The 17500-nt window shown below is 42.3% G+C and overlaps 1 protein-coding gene across 1 annotated transcript in view; it reads right to left on the reverse strand.

The window, feature by feature from the left end:
* Positions 1 to 11278, reverse strand: part of LOC121711072 (cAMP-specific 3',5'-cyclic phosphodiesterase 7B-like) — a 43223-nt gene extending 31945 nt beyond the window's left edge. Inside the window, exon 1 of the mRNA XM_042094365.1 lies at positions 10946 to 11278. Within this exon, the coding sequence (XP_041950299.1) occupies positions 10946 to 10966 (21 nt within the window). The 5' untranslated portion in view covers positions 10967 to 11278. The remainder of the gene's footprint in view (positions 1 to 10945) is intronic.
* Positions 11279 to 17500: the final 6222 nt, after the last annotated feature.

Here is a 17500-nt window from a genome sequence, read left to right on the forward strand (position 1 = left end):
TATTTGGTGCTATTGGCAAGGAGTCGGGCACCTGAATACATATGCTACGTTCCAGACAACTTGGAAGTTGGTTTATCTCCAACTTGGAATTTCCCAGTTGCGTTCCAGACCTGGACGTCATGACTTTTAACATCCAAGTAGAAAAAAAAAATACAATGGAGTGTCACTCAAAGTCTGAGTCCCTACTTCTAAACTTGGGGCAAGTACATGCTCCCCGGAATTGAAACCTCCACCTCGGACTTCTGAGTTGTCAGGCATGTGGGAAACAATACAGTACAACCCTTTCAGTTTGCACCAATTGCCAGGCATGCATCTGTTTTTAGCACCTTTTTACTCCTTAGCTCTATTAATAGATGGCCCTAAGGTTTCTGGGTAGTGTAGTTAATTAACCCAACCATGTTTGGCTCTGCCCCCATGACCTTTCTCTAATTAGTCTTTGCACTTCACCTTCTGCTCCTGACACACATGAGGAGCAGAGAGATAAAGTTAGTCGTACAGGGTCAGACATAACTGTAGAACTTTGATATAAAAATGTAAACATAAACTTTCTGAAGGGAGCCCACAGTCAAGTGTCCTCTCAATATTCCTAACGTCTAGAGACTTTTAGACAAGACTAAAAGTCTTGTCTAAAAGGAAGGATGAAAGTTTGCATATGTTGATATTTTCATGTTATAGAAAACACCTTGACTTGAACGATTCCGCTTATTGTTATTACCCTGATGAAGGTGTAAGCGAACGGTGAAACGTTAGTCAGATAAAATCATTTTATGCATCAGTTTGAGTGTGCCACAAAACCTTTTTCTTCAGTTGGAGTGTTAATTAGTTAATTAGTTGGTCAGCATCTCAACAAGGACACACTTTTACTCATTCATGATGATATATATAGTGACATCGCATAGGAATTAATGAGTTCATGCTAGGTTGGAATTTTTAAGCGTATGACAAAGAAACTTTTATATAAAATAATAATAATACAATTAACTTGTATAGCGCAAAATTGTGGGTCTTCATGATTGCCCATGGGAAAGTGTGAGGCTCAAGGTCAGCTTTGGGGATGACTAGACAGTGCACAACTCTCTTTGTTTTTGAATTTCTAAGCACCTACTAGACTACAAATGCTGGTATTCAGCCTTATTTTGTGTAAACCTTGGGATGGGATACATATTTAAGCCACATTAAGCTATTACACCCAGTTATACTTCACTATACCATGAACTTAATATTACATTTAACAGTAACTGTGCCATGTGCCTAGAAGATATAAATGTGTGCATGCATTGCATTGTAATGTACTTCAGAAGATCAAGTGCAAAGTAAACATCCTCCAGCAGGGTCTAGCAGCCTCGCATGCCCCATCTATTCTCTCCCCAACACCCTCTATGTGGCACTGACAACTTGGCAACTTCAACCATAAACAGTTCCTGGAACAAATCTCCCACACACAACAAAAACAAAACAAAACAACACAAAATCTCTCATATTTTTTAAAGCCTAAATATTGGCAGGTAGGAAACTGTGAACAGGTGGCCACACATATCACTGCGTAGGAGTGATCCTTGTTGGAATGTGAATACTATTATTACTTTGTTTCTCATGCCTCATTTAAATGATTTTCATTGAGAAGATGTTTTTAATCTCAAGGGTGTTGGAGTGGGGTGAACACTCTCATGTATACATGTATACATGATATCTGTGTTTGTGTCCTCTGGGAACAGGCCATTGGTGCTTACATCTTTCTCTAACAACAAAACAACACAATACATCAATTAAAATACACAGTAAATGTAGTGTTATGTCTTAATAACATTAAGTACTCCAGTTCCCAGCATGCTCAGTAGAGCTAGGCATGCGCAGTAGATGAAAGAGGGACAGCGTGTGTAGAAGTTCATGTTGGATGTCGGCAGCAGCACTTGTTATAAATAAACTATGACAACTTGGTATACGTCTCGTCTGGCTTGATACCTGACATAACATGGTGTCAGAAGTGGACGTTTGCAAGTAAGGAAGATAGAAGATCCGCGATTTGCAACGAGAGCCGTAAGAAAGTGAAAGTTTGCTGTGGGAGAAAAAGTCCGGTCGCTTTGGATAGCTACTGGGTTAGCAATGAAAACGAACTATGAAACAAGCTAGCTTGCTAGATCGACGGTGATTGCATGTTGGACTGCGAATGTAGTTCCCGAAAACAACCAGCGAGGTCAAGGAATAATTCAAGCAGTGGAAGCCCCGGTGCCCAGACACGTCATGGATAAACTCACTCCACCTTGCAGTGCATGCAGTTGACTGGTAATCTTGCTAACAATTGGAAGCGCTTTAAGCAAAGATTCAACATCTATTTGGCGACAAGTGGGGCAGGGGGTGAGGATGACAAACTAAAAGTGTCCATTTTATTGCATGTCATTGGAGAGGACGTTATGGACATTTATAATAGCTTTCAACTAAATGAAGATAACCTGACGTTGGCGGCTCTAATAGCCAAATTTGAAGAGTATTTTGTGCCTAGTCAGAACATAACGTTTGAGCGGTACAAATTCTTCACTCATGACCAGAAACAAGGTGCACCGTTTGATCAGTATTTAGCAGAGCTTCACACACTGAGCAAAACGTGAGTTTGGAACTCTAAAGGACTCCCTTGTCAAAGACAGAATAGTCTGTGGACTTCATGACAATGTTCTCAGAGAAAGACTGCTCCGTGACACAGGACTGACGCTAGAGAAGTGTGTTCTTATGTGTAGAGAAGCAGAAACCACTCGGGCACAGGCCAAGGAGCTGCGCAGAGGTGAAACGGCAGTGCATGCAGTGGAAAAAGACGAAAGAAGAAGACCAGTTACTAAACAAAAGGATGAAGGAGGGAAAGCTACAGAGTTTAAGTGTGGTAAATGTGGATACAGCCACAAGCCTGCATCATGCCCAGCATATGGCAAGTCGTGTAATAACTGTGGAAAGAACAATCACTTCTCTAAATGCTGCAGAGCAGACAATATAAAGGTAAAAAGATAAAGAAGAAAGTTCACACAGTTGAAGAGGATGAGGATAGTGATAGTGACTTTGTTTGTGACATTGTGCAGACTTGTGAGAAAGCAGACAAAGTTGAATGGATTGTGCCTATAGAGGTAAATAAGACAGTAATACCATTCAAGCTTGATACAGGAGCCCAGGTAAACCTGCTATCGATGGAGGACTACAAAACCCTGGCTGTAAAGAGCAAGATCCTTCCTGTAAAAATGAAAGTGACAGGATAAACTGGAGAAATCGTACCAGTGAAAGGCAGCTGCATAGTGATCTTCAAAAGCAAAGGACGACAAATAAAGGCACAGCTACTGGTCGTGGACAAGAGAGTACAACCAATCCTCGGACTCCGTGAGAAGCTCAATCACCAAAGGCTGCAAACTACCACAACTCGCTCATGGAGGAGTACAGAGACTGTTTTGAAGGACTTGGATGTCTACCTGGACAACACAAGATACAAGTAGACAAAAGTGTGTCCCCAGTCCGTGCGTCCCTGCAGGAAAGTCCTGTTCAAGCTCAGGGACAAGCTGAAAGAGGAGCTGCCACGTATGGAGAAAATGGAGGTCATAAAGAAAATGGATGAGCCTACAGAATGGGTCAGCTCGCTGGTTATAGTGCAAAAGAAGACAGGTGCGTTGAGAATATGTCTCGATCCAAGGGATCTCAATAAGGTCATTAAAAGAGAACACTTCAAGTTGCCAACCAGAGAAGATATCATGGCGCAGTTTGCTGGAGCGAAATGGTTCAGCAAGTTGGATGCTTCGTCAGGCTTCTGGCAGCTAAAGCTTGAAGAGCAGAGTTCAAAGCTTTGTACCTTTAACACACCTGAGGGCAGGTACCGCTTTCTTCGCCTGCCATATGGCATCTTGTCGGCACCTGAGGTCTACCACAAAACCATCCACATGATATTTGAGCACATACATATTTCTTGAATTTCCCCTGGGGATCAATAAAGTATCTATCTATCTATCTATACCAGGAGTTGACACCATGATGGACGATATAATAGTGTGGGGATCTACCCGAGAAGAACACGACACAAGACTGAGACAAGTTCTTGATAAGACAAGAGAAGTCAACCTAAAACTAAATAAGGACAAATGTGAGTTTGGAGTGAAAACACTTACCTTCGTGGGAGATTGTCAGTGAGGAGGGGGTGAAGCCGGATCCAAGGAAGACATCAGCGATCAACAACATGCAGCGACCCCAGAATAAAGACGAGGTCAGACGGTTTCTAAGCATGGTAACATACCTCGTCAAGTTTATTCCAAAGTTGTCTACACAATCTGCACCTCTCAGAAGCCTTCTCGATCAGAAAAATGAGTTTGTCTGGTCACATGAACAGGAACAATGCTTTCTGCAGTTGAAAAAGACTCTAACACAAGAGCCTGTGCTAAAGTTCTACGATCCGGAGAGGAGCACCAGGATCTCTGCGCACGCATCACAGTATGGCCTGGGGGTGGTGCTACTACAACTACATGCGGAGGAGAAGTGGCTACCGGTCACCTATGCATCCAGAGCCTTGACGAGCGCAGAGACCAGGTACGCCCAAATAGAGAAGGAACTTTTAGCGAGTATGTACGCGTGTGAAAGATTTCACCAATATGTTTATGGCCAAGAATTTGAAGTAGAAACGGACCATAAACCACTCGTGTCGATCATGTCTAAGCCACTGAACGATTGCCCTGTAAGAATACAACGCATGTTAATAAGACTGCAAAAGTATGACGTCCAGATGTTATACACACCCGGAAAGTATATGTTCACCGCGGACACCCTGTCCAGAGCAGTGGACAAGGAGGAAAGCACTGACAGCGAGAAATGCGCAGACATACAGGCGTATGTGGACATGATCGTGTCATCACTACCAGTTACAGCTGACAGAACTGAGCACATCAGAAAAGAAACCAATGAAGATGAAACCATGAAAGTACTTAAAGACACGATACAGAAAGGACGGCCTGAACGCTAAAGAGACTGTCCAAAGGAAATACAGGACTACTGGAATCCCAGAGCAGAGCTTACAGTGGTGGATGACATCGTTCTCAAGGGAAGCAAGTTGGTCATACCTTGTTCGCTACGGAAACTAATGCTCCAAAAGATACACGAAGGCCACCTAGGGGAAGTCAAGTGCAAGCGCAGGGCCAGAGAGGTGATGTACTGGCCAAGAATCAATCACGACATACATCAGACAACAGCATCCTGTGAACTTTGTCAAACCTACCGACCAAAACAACAGGCCGAGCCAATGATGCCTCATCCCGTGCCTTACAGACCTTACTTTAAAGACCTTAAAGTGGGAGCTGACTTGTTTGACCATAACGGAAAAAGCTTCATTGTGGTCACCGACTACCTTTCTAATTATCCCGAAGTCGGACAACTGCAGTCAACATCAAGCAAAGCAGTCACCAGCTACCTTAAGACTGTGTTTGCGAGACATGGTGTCCCGTGTGAACTGTTCACAGATAATGGTCCACAATTCTCCAGCGGTGAGTTTGCTTCATTTGCCAGGGAGTGGGGAATCCAGCATTCAACGTCAAGTCCAATGGCCTGGCGGAAAGCTCCGTCAAAACAAGATGAAAAAGGCTGAGGACAGAGATGACTTTCAGAAAAGCTTACTGATCTACCGAAGTGCGCCTCTCCAGAATGGCTTGTCGCCAGCCCAGATGCTGATGGGTCGGCGCATTCGTTCCAACCTGCCCATCAGCGAGGATCTGCTGACGCCCAAAGGTGCACACAAGATCAGAAGAGAAAAAGTGAGGCAAAAGGAGGAACAAAAACGGCTGCATGACAGGACAGCTAAACGACTACCTACCTTGAAGCATGGAGTCAGAGTACGTCTCAGAGACATCAACTCAGGCACATGGAGACAGAAGGGATGCATTGAGGAAGAAGTTGCTCCACGTTCCTACAGGGTCCAGACGGAGTGTGGACTGTCCCTGTGGAGAAATCGCACTGATCTTCAGCTGCAACAGACTGATGAAGAAACAACAGCTCAGGAGAGGGAGGTTTCACAACACACTCCAGAATCTCCTGTACCATTCAGCAGCAAGCAAGACCATGCTGACAGTGATTTGACAGCGGTGTCTAGCTCACCAGCTGCTGAGAGACTTTCCAGACCTAGGAGGGATACTAAGCCAACTCAGAGTTGATTGAGAGTTGCTGAAAAGTAACACTGACTGTTTAGTAATACGAATTCCTGAAAAAAAGGACTGTTTATGGTTACATTACCTACCTTTACTTACCAGTGTTGTCCTAAGGGGGAAAAAAGGACTGTTTATGGTGACATTACCTACCTTTACGTACCAGTGTTGTCCTGAAAAAAATAAATAAAAAAATAAAAAAAAACATGTGAGTTGTAATGAAAATGTTGAAATGTGAAACCTGACAATGTTAAAGGAATATCATTTGTTGGTTAGTTTTATTACATAGAAACTTAGATCTCTTTATAGGGGAGAAGATGTGGTGTTATGTCTTAATAACATTAAGTACTCCAGTTCCCAGCATGCTCAGTAGAGATAGGCATGCGCAGTAGATGAAAGAGGGACAGCGTGTGTAGAAGTTCATGTTGGATGTCGGCAGCAGCACTTGTTATAAATAAACTACGACAACATGGTACACGTCTCGTCTGGCTTGATACCTGACATAACAGTAAATATGAAATTAATAGAGAGGGCACACAGTGCCACAGTTGCTGATTTCAAATGTGTTGTGACTGCTTTGCTTGCTATACAATGAATTATTTGATGTGACAGTATAGGCTATTCAAATTGCTCACGTTTTTCTTTGCTCTTTGCTTAGCACACTCATGTTTCCGCGATGTGTCTTCTTAAATTCCAAAATAAATCTCACTGGAACAGTGTCACCACATAGTTGTTCTTGCTCTACATTGTTAGTATCTAGTTGTTTTGTAGGAATAGTACGCTTGTAAGCCCTATGACTTTTAGTTTCTAAAATATTTAGCGACTTCATCCCCAACGAACTTACTGTAACAACGGCATGGACTCTGGGACAATGCATTCTGGAATATGGGGGAGAACTCTGGGGGTTGTTTGTGTGTGTTAATGCCTTTACTGTTTTAATGTCTGTGTTTTAGTGTAGCGTGTTACCCTTTTAGGTCTTCCTCGTGTGTGATCCTTTTTGTGTGGGGTCTGCGTCCACCCCTGTATGTGTAGTGTGTGTGTGTTAGACATGCCTAGTGTGCCCTGTTTTCGTGATTTGTATTCTCTCCCATGATTCTGAATGCTAGCCCATAAAAGCTTCTCTTGAACAAAGCTCTGCCTATGCCTAATCCATTACAATTATGGTCAATATGTTTGTTTTGAATTGTAGCGGTTATGGTTACACTATGAAGACGTGAGGTCAGGGTGGATTTGGGCCTCACTCTCGTGGTGTGAGCGGTATCGGAGCGAATATGGAGCGGGACAGAGTGGCCGCTCCGGCCGTTGAATAAAAAAGCACTCCGCGCTCCAACAAAATTCCATCCGCTCCACTAGCTCGCGCTCTGCTCCGCTCACTAGCTCTGGTCCCAACCCTGCTTTTGAACTTGAGTTTGTCCCAACCCTGCTTTTGAACTTGAGTTTGTCCCAACCCTGCTTTTGAACTTGAGTTTGTCCCAACCCTGCTTTTGAACTTGAGTTTGTCTCCCCAAATGGCCATGGTCAGTGACAGGGTCTCATCTTGTCTCGAATCACATGGTATGGCAGTGAAGCTGAAAGGAAGCTAATGTACAGTAGGCTACACCCCCTGGTCCCCTCACATTAAGGGCCGCTCACATGAGGAACTAGATAACTACAGTATAACAACAAGAGCATACACAATGATCTACAATAAGGAGAGTCTCTCCTTGAGTTGATGAAATGTGATGTCTAAAATTAGATGGATACTGATTGGCTGTCAGCATTTTATTATTCTCGAATTCTCCCCAATTAAAGGCCAATTCACACAAAAGTTTTACGACGAGACAATCATTTTGCAGAGACAAGTGACAGTGGTGTGAATTAAACGTTACAAGGCGTTGACAGATGTTTCAAAATGTCAAATTGCTGGTGTGAGGTTTTAGAACAATTTTATGTCATGGTGTTTGTGACGTATTGTCTTACACAGAAGAAATAACACGATTTTATTCCATAAACATTGCAAGACATACAATGCCAGACAAAATTGTTAATGCCAATATGCAAAGTTTAGCTATAGCTTCAGCCAGACTCCCCCTGCAGGTCAACATTTACGAATTATTCTTTTACCATTCCAAACAAGACATCTATACTGAGGAAACAGCACACACAATGTTTATTATCAGCTTATTATCTTATTAATCTTCAATAACTCAAAATGATATAGGCATTGAAAGAGGGGTATGACCAAAGATGCTACTCACATTTAGTTCAGCCTAATACATAGCCTATACCAGACCTTGCACGTGGCTTGTCTGACCCTGGGTAACTGAGAAACACACACATATTCTCACATTCACGCTGGTCCTACGTGCTTCTTAAACTGACAGACGTGAGCAACTCAGAGTGAATATAATGTACAAAATGCACTGCTTTGGTATGTTTATATAGAAAAGTAACAGGCTTGGCTTAACACAAACTCCTGGTAAGCTGTTGACTGTGAGTGTGACGTTGTGTGTTTGTCAATGTTTACACTTACCCCCCCCCCATCTCTCTCAGTCACTGTCTGTTTGGCTCTGACAGACTGTGTTCCTAATATACATTAGTGATCTGACTAAGATGTGATATACATTAGTGATCTGACTAAGATGTGATATACATTAGTGATCTGACTAAGATGTGATCTGACTAAGATGTGATATACATTAGTGATATATATCTTATCTGGATTCAGTGTTTAGAGTTTCATTGTGTGTATGTAGTATGTACTGTGTGTGTGTGTGCACTAATGTAACTGTGTGTCTCTGTGTCAAGTACTTGGTGCATAAGGTTAACTTAATGGGAGCTTAGCCAAAACAATCATAACATTTTCCACATCATACATTTCTCCTTTTCTGGAATCTCTCTCTCCATTCCCTCCCTCTCTCTCTCTCTTTCTTCTTCTTCTCAACCATCTTTCCTCACATCCTGTTGATCCAGAGTGCTTGTCCTTTTTCTGATTCTTATGTTGTCTTGTGTCAGCACTTACTTCAACACACACACACTGCACACTCCATGTACCCTCTCTCTTGCACTCTCTCTCTCTCTCAAACAGAACACACACAATTTGATCAAAAACAAATTCAGAGTTTGACCACCACTCTTTCGTGGAATGGCAGAGTGTAATGAATCTACAGCTTTAAAATATGAAACCTGTCCAGAGTACAGGAAGCGTCTGTGCCCCTATAAGCCATGTGGTATTAGTTTAGTCTCGGACAGAGTACAGGTATAACTGACACTGAAATAAGTCAACGTTTTTAATGGCTAAATCCCTCAGTCACGTGCACACTTTCAATTCATCGAGCAATCCATTGAACCCCTAATTTGAATCGGTTTAAGTAAGTAGGCCTATAGGGTATAGCCCTCAATGATCACTGAATAACTATCAACTATATTGATCTTGCATCAACAAGAACTTTTACTCTATTATTATTATTAAATTATGCAATTCTGTTTATAGTTTGGAAAATCTGGTATAGACTTATTTGGAGTGGAGAGGACACATGTACAATGAATTCATTCAGAAGGGACAGTGCGAATAAAAGTGATATATAGGTACGCCTAGGCCAAAACTTAGACCGTTTCAAAGCACAGATGAGAGCTGACTTTCGTGTGGACTGCGCCATGCAACTGTGTGGAAACACAATGGTTACACTTATAGTGGTTATTATGTAACTACCTTGGTATACAAAGGCATTACATTACAGCCATAACGTGTGACCAAATGTTTTTACAACCCTATCTGTCGCCGGATAAGTCTCTTATCGCTCGCAATTTGCCTGCCCTGAGCCCTCTCGAGCTCACTGGACACTAGGAAAAGATCCGCTTCCTGTCTTCCTTCCATCTGCAGTTTCTGTCTTTTCACAATAACGACAGCGGGAGCTCAGCTCGGGCGGCTTCTGCCGAGACATCGAATCATAAGTGTCGGCCATCCTGGGCAATGTCTCGGGTTGGCTTAAGTAGTCAACGACTATGCATTATCCTGATATTCATCAGACTGCAAGATAGCCTAAGCTATAGCCACATCTGCTTCGCATCGATCTTAGCGTATCCCATTAAGCTTTGAATTTATCTGGCTTAGTAATCAGCTTGTTTGATTTGAAACAACGATAGCAACCTGTGGCGATTTCCCCCCAATGTGTGTTCGCGTTAACATTACGTGCCCATGCACTACGGAAAGCTACTTGTGGGAGACACACACAACAGCAGTTCACTAAAGCCAGGCAGGCGAAGTGTGGGCATGCACAGCCGCTAGTGTGATTTGCGTTGTGTCGATGCAATGGATAGGGGCAGAATATTAAACGCCATGGCTTGACAAAGGGCCCGGTGTTCGTGCCACAGGGGATCGGTATCTGAGAGCTAATCATCGTCGATTTTAAGACAAGCAAGCTTCCTGCGCAATGTGTGCGTGGGATGCATTTTGCATGCTGGTTGAGAGACAACAGCCTTGCGATTACGGTATCCGCTGTCAATTGTGCGCAGTGACAGAATCCCCCGTAGACCCCAATATATAGGAACTGACAGTTGTAGAAAAATACATCTATTTGAAATGAAGTCCATTAAGAAAATGTCGCAGCCTACTCTGTTAGTTTTATGTTGATTCCATAAAAAAAACAACCAATAAACACAAAATGACAAAGTGTGATTCTTGGTTAAGGAATGAAAAAAGGAAATCACAATACAACCCCACTTCTTCCCCGTTAGCAGCTACCCAAACCCCCATAGCAAGCTAACACTAAGCAGAAAAACAACACAATATCACAAAGAAACAAATGTGTACGTACCTCAACCATTAAACAAGACATTTAACCATTTTGGAAAACCAGAGGTGCGTGAATGTTGTGGAATCTCGCGCGGACAAAGTGCTCTCATGTAGGCAGACAGGACGCGCGGCACAGACTCTAGCCGCATGCGAGACCGGGTAGGAATTTTAAAAAGCTGCGTCCAACGGAGAAAAAAGAGGAAATTGATCTCTTTGTGTCTTACTGTCACTTTGATTTCAGCTGCTATGCTCGTGGGGAGCTCTAGGCCGCCCTGAATTGTGCAGGGTTAAGTTTACTGTACGAACGCGCGCCCTCGAGTAGTGGAGGTTGGGCGCGCGACCGACACGTCGTACAGTACCGCGTGCCGCTGCTGCGGAGACAGAGGGAGTGGCAGTGAAGGACATTGGGCGGGCCAAATGGCCAAACGACCAATCATATTTAGCCGTTTCGATTCGCTAGAGTCACCAATAACAGTAGGCCTGAGCCAGAGCAGCAATAAATGTTGAATTTTAGTGATTGTGTGATGTACTTTTGTACATTTTGAATTAATTGATGGAAATTGTATTAGTTTATAAACAGAAACATATCCATGGGACTAACCAAACACAACATGCAAACTGCACCCAACCATGTTAGGCCCTCTCTTTCAATTTTTCTTAATCTCTGTATTTCTCAAACACACACACACACACACACACACACGCACATGTAACATGGTTAATAATGCTTCCACTTGCCATTGCACCAGAAATGTATACGTGTATGGGGAAATTGTGTTCTGTCACTTTAAGTGACCAAGCTTGTTCTTATAATGGGAATGACACTATTTTTGCTCTTCCCAGTTTATCTTACCTGCGCAAGAGGTAGGTCATGAGTACATGCACACTGTAGATTATTTTAATAATAATGGTTGTCTTGGTTTCAAAAATGTTCTTATATCAATGTATATGTACCTAGGGATACTGATTCATCATGCACATTCATTGTATTTGTTTTAATAATGACATGTAGGCTGCGTAGTAGGCTAGGTTAGCTAACTACTATGTAAGATGTACTGTATATGCTAACATAAGTGTTTCTATATTTCTAGCTGCAGCATTGCCAATCATTATTCAAGACCGTTGAATGATTGCATTATTTTGTCTATTACCAGAATAAAAATACTTGACTGGGAATCCTCGTGTATGGTGCTTAACTACACAACGCAAGATCACACCTGTTACACACACACACACACACACACACACACACACACACACACACACACACACTGTTGTGTTGCCACTTACATAGTAGTTTTATGAATTCAATCTCACAAATTCAATAGTTGAAAATATCAAATGAGCTTTTGACCCAGCCAACTGTTGTGATTTCTTTACAGTATTTTCTTTGTCACGTGTGATTTGGTGTGCAGACAGATCTGCTGTGGTGATCGGGACGTTCCTCTGGCGATGACAAAGATTCAGCGTGGTGGGCTGGCCGGGGTGTCTGTGGCGGCCAGATGTCAAATTTGACGCTGATTAGACACAGGAGAACAGACACACACACACACACACACACACACACTGAACAGCTGGACTCTCGGGGCTTTCTCGGGGCGTTCTCGCGACCCATTGAGAAGTGTAGTTCTGAGAAGCACACTCCTTAGAATCATCTGGCCTGGCTAGGCCGGGTCAAGCTGGGTCTGGAGGACGGAGGGAGGGGGAAAAGTGCGTTGTTGTCTGAGACGAGCTCTCCCACTCCACTCTGCACATTCTCCACACGGCGCGGCGCGCTACAAGGGCAGAAGAGGAGCCTATTGAGCTGCTTCCTGGGACGTTCTTAAAGACGCTCCTCCCTCCCTTCAGTCTCTCTTCGCTTTCTCTGCTCTGTCTCTGTCTGTGAGTGTCTCTCTCTCTGTCTCTGCTCTGTCTCTGTCTGTGAGTGTGTCTCTCTCTCTGTCTCTGCTCTGTCTCTGTCTGTGAGTGTGTCTCTCTCTCTGTTTCTCTCTCACACACACTGACTTGTGTACACACTGAGAGCACAGTCTCTCTCTCACACACACACACTTTTTTCTTTCTTTATCTCCCCTTCTGTCTCTCTGTCTCTCTCTCTCACACACACACACACACACACACACACACACACACACACACACACACACAGACACACACACACACACAGATATACACTCTCTCTCACACACACACACACACACACACTCACACACACACACACACACACACACACACACACACACACATACACACACACACACACACACACACACACACACACACACTCACTCACACACACACACACTCACACACACAAACACACAGAACCTTTTCAGTGCAGTGCTGCCAAAGCTCGTGTTACGAATGGCAGCAGTATGACAAGAGAAAGAAAAAAGAAATCAGCCATGTGGGTATAAACATGTGACTACAAAATGAACAGTAGAAATACAGCCATGTGGGTATAAACATGTGACTACAAAATGAACAGTAGGAATCAGCCATGTGGGTATAAACATGTGACTACAAAATGAACAGTAGGAATCAGCCATGTGGGTATAAACATGTGACTACAAAATGAACAGTAGAAATACAGCCATGTGGGTATAAACATGTGACTACAAAATGAACAGTAGGAATCAGCCATGTGGGTATAAACATGTGACTACAAAATGAACAGTAGGAATCAGCCATGTGGGTATAAACATGTGACTACAAAATGAACAGTAGAAATCAGCCATGTGGGTATAAACATGTGACTACAAAATGAACAGTAGGAATCAGCCATGTGGGTATAAACATGTGACTACAAAATGAACAGTAGGAATCAGCCATGTGGGTATAAACATGTGACTACAAAATGAACAGTAGGAATCAGCCATGTGGGTATAAACATGTGACTACAAAATGAACAGTAGAAATCAGCCATGTGGGTATAAACATGTGACTACAAAATGAACAGTAGGAATCAGCCATGTGGGTATAAACATGTGACTACAAAATGAACAGTAGGAATCAGCCATGTGGGTATAAACATGTGACTACAAAATGAACAGTAGGAATCAGCCATGTGGGTATAAACATGTGACTACAAAATGAACAGTAGGAATCATTGTAGGATGATAGCTCACACATGTGCATATGTCTACTAATACAAACACAGGTTTACTCACAGCGAGTCCCTCAGATTGTGACATTTTAAGACATATTGTGCTGCCATAAGATGCTTTTTGGAAGTCAGTGATAAAGGTCTGTCTTGCAGTAAATTGTCAATGTTTCACAGTGGAAAGTGCTCCTCTGTCTCAGAGAAACAAACAAGAGAGGACAAGGAATAGCCACATTATTCAAAGCATATTTTCAGTGTAAACAATTACCACTTGGAGACTTTTCATCCTTTGAATACCCTCATCAAGTGTTTCTCTCAGGTTTTTTACAGGTCCCCTAACAGTCAGCTATAGTTTTTCTGGAAGAGCTAAATGACCTTCTGTCAGTTATCTGCATAGCATATGACTATGTTACTACATCAGGGGATCTGAACTTCCATTGCTAGGCAGCCGTGGCCTACTGGTTAGCACTTTGGACTTGTAGCCGGAGGGTTGCCGGTTCGAACCCTGACTAGTAGGCACGGCTGAAGTGCCCTTGAGCAAGGCACCTAACCCCTCACTGCTCCCCGAGCGCCGCTGTTGATGCAGGCAGCTCACTGCGCCGGAATTAGTGTGTGCTTCACCTCACTGTGTGCTGTGTGTGTTTCATTAATTCACGGATTGTGATAAATGCAGAGACCAAATTTCCCTCACGGGATCAAAAGAGTATATATACTTATACTTATACTGATGTTCCAGAAAATAATTATACCAAGGATTGAATTGATCTACTTGACACCTCTAACCTTACTCAGTATGTACAGGGGCCAGCACCCTCCCTTGGGCATACCCTTAACCTCGTCATCACAAACGCTCTCAATGTCTCGACAGCCGTTAAGGAACTGGCCCTAGCTGATCATTTCTTTGTGTTCTTTGATATGTCGATGTCCCCACACACTTGGAACAGAGGATGAGAAAGCGGGTCATCAATGACCAAATGCAGTATGTGCTCTTTTTGAGCAGGCACTCTCACAGACCGCTGGTCAACTGTCAAGGCCAGTAGATGATTTATTGAATTTTAATTAAAAAGTGGTACATATCATGGATGAAATATCCCCAAATTCAAAACAGTCAAAGACAAACAAAAAGCATGATGGAAACAAAATCCAACAGTTATACAACAGATTCCTCTGGCACCTGCCAACGCAAATGGCACCGACATAAACTTCAGATCCACTATCTGAAAGAAATGCTCCACACATATAACTCTGAGATATGCAATTAGACATCATCAGACATTTCTCTAACATTATCAGGAGAGCTATAACCAACATGTGCAATTCTCAACAGTTGAGAAGTTAATGAATCCCACCTCTCAGCTAGATCCTGTGCTTCTCTCAATTGATGAATTTAATGAATTAGCATCTTTTTACAAAGGGAAATTGGTAAAAAAAACCCATATATTCTCAGTTACCAATAACTACCAACCACTACCTGAAACCATCAGCTGCAAAGGGGGGAACTCAACTTGATGTCAGGATTCAGTCTGATAGATGACAAAACAGTACAAAATCTTAAATCTTCCTGATGTGGCCTGTATCTCAAATCTGTCTTTCACCTACTTACGGTTGGTGTGCTTCAAATGTAAAATGTATCACTGCAGTCTAACACTTTTCAAGAAAGCACCTGAAAACAGCTGTTGTAAAGCCCTCACTCAAAAAGAAAAACTTGGATACTTGCATCTTAAACAATTACAGGCCCATATCCAACCTGCTATTTATTGGCAAAATGATTGAAAAACACCTTTTAATCAACTAACTGCCTTTCTGTCAGGTTTCTGTGCCAATCACAGCCTGTATCAAGGTTTTACATTCAAATACAGATGCAGGCAAAACATCAGCTACTAGACCTCAGAGCACTGTTACCGTAGATCACAATATACTACTAAACATACTTGTACATTGGGATGGCCTCTCAGGTACAGTTTTAAACTGGCCACAGGAAAGGAGATTCCATATTACCATTGGCGACCGTGTCTCTACATTGATACTCTTGGCCTGTGGTATCCCCCAGAGATCAATCCTGGTGAAGCTGCCTGGCTGTAGCAACTTCAGCTAGGTAAAACCGATTGTTTTTATTTTTCTCCGTACCGACAGTACCAGGTGACCTTGAGAAACTGAGATCTATGTGAAAACCTGCCGGATTTCTACACACTTTTCAAACAAACACTATCTTGTGTACTCTACATAGAAAATGATAGAGAGCAATGAGCATAAGGTGAAATGTGAGTATGTGCACTGTTAGCGATGACATGCACACCAACATTCTACCACTTTGTGTAGAATTCTGTAAGCTTTTAGTTGACCAATGCCACTCTTCCATTGACTTGTATTGTATATGACACAGCGCCCTAGAGGTACAAATTAGTATTACAGGAGAAATGGGCTGTCTCTGGCTAGCTATGCCAACCTTAGTGAATACTTGGGCAACACAGAGCATATGTGGGTTTTCACATTACATTACATTGCATTGCAGCATGGTTATTTCTGCACATTCTGTTGCTGTCTTTATGTCATTTTTGAATGTTTTTAAATATTCTAAACTGAAATGATACACAGACCCTTTAAAATGGCATAGTGACCATGTCACTGACCTATACATATATGGACTCAGACATACACTAAAATACTGGACGTTGTTGACATACAGACCTATGGTAAGTCATTGTAGTTGACTGACCCTCACTAACAAAACGACCCAGATACTTAAGCAGCTATAACCTATTTCATCTACTGACCCAGACATCCGTTTATTAACTGGGGTAAGGCTATCTATAATAATCCATTTAATATATTTACATGGATAAATGTTGAAGGCATTTGCATGGATTAGTGTACATTTATGCTGCATTTATACATTATATACGTCTTTCTAAACAGCACATGGCCTTATAGTTGACTTATTTTAAACTGAGTTATCTTACGCTGTGACTGTTTGTCATCAGATGCCAATTGCTCTTTCAATGATGGCAGGATGAAATGACTGTGGACAGTATATGAACATTTCTCATTCTCAAGATGACATTCACCAAAAGTTTTAAAATAAACTAAATACATTTAATTTAAAATGTTCCCTGGACAGCTGAGCTACAGAAACACAGAAAGTCGCACTGCATAGCACTACAGTATACGGATAAATTCCGTAACTGTGTCGAGGTGACAGAATAAGAAATAGTAGATGCAGCTTTTCTAAACAACAGTTGCAGTATTTATCTCACCATAAATAAAAGTGTGTGTAAGATGTGTTTGTGTGTAAGATGTGTTTGTGTGTTAATTGTAGCATTTAGTAACATCTAATGTTATTAAAGTAACATAAATCCCCCTTTTGCCAATTTTTTTGCCAACTCACTGTGTGTCCATTTAGCGCTATGGGTGTCCATTTAGCACTATGGGTGTATTTAGCAATATGGGTGTCCATTTAGCACTATGGGTGTATTTAGC

Source organism: Alosa sapidissima, chromosome 6 (assembly GCF_018492685.1).
Source record: "Alosa sapidissima isolate fAloSap1 chromosome 6, fAloSap1.pri, whole genome shotgun sequence".
Classification (NCBI taxonomy): domain Eukaryota; kingdom Metazoa; phylum Chordata; class Actinopteri; order Clupeiformes; family Clupeidae; genus Alosa; species Alosa sapidissima.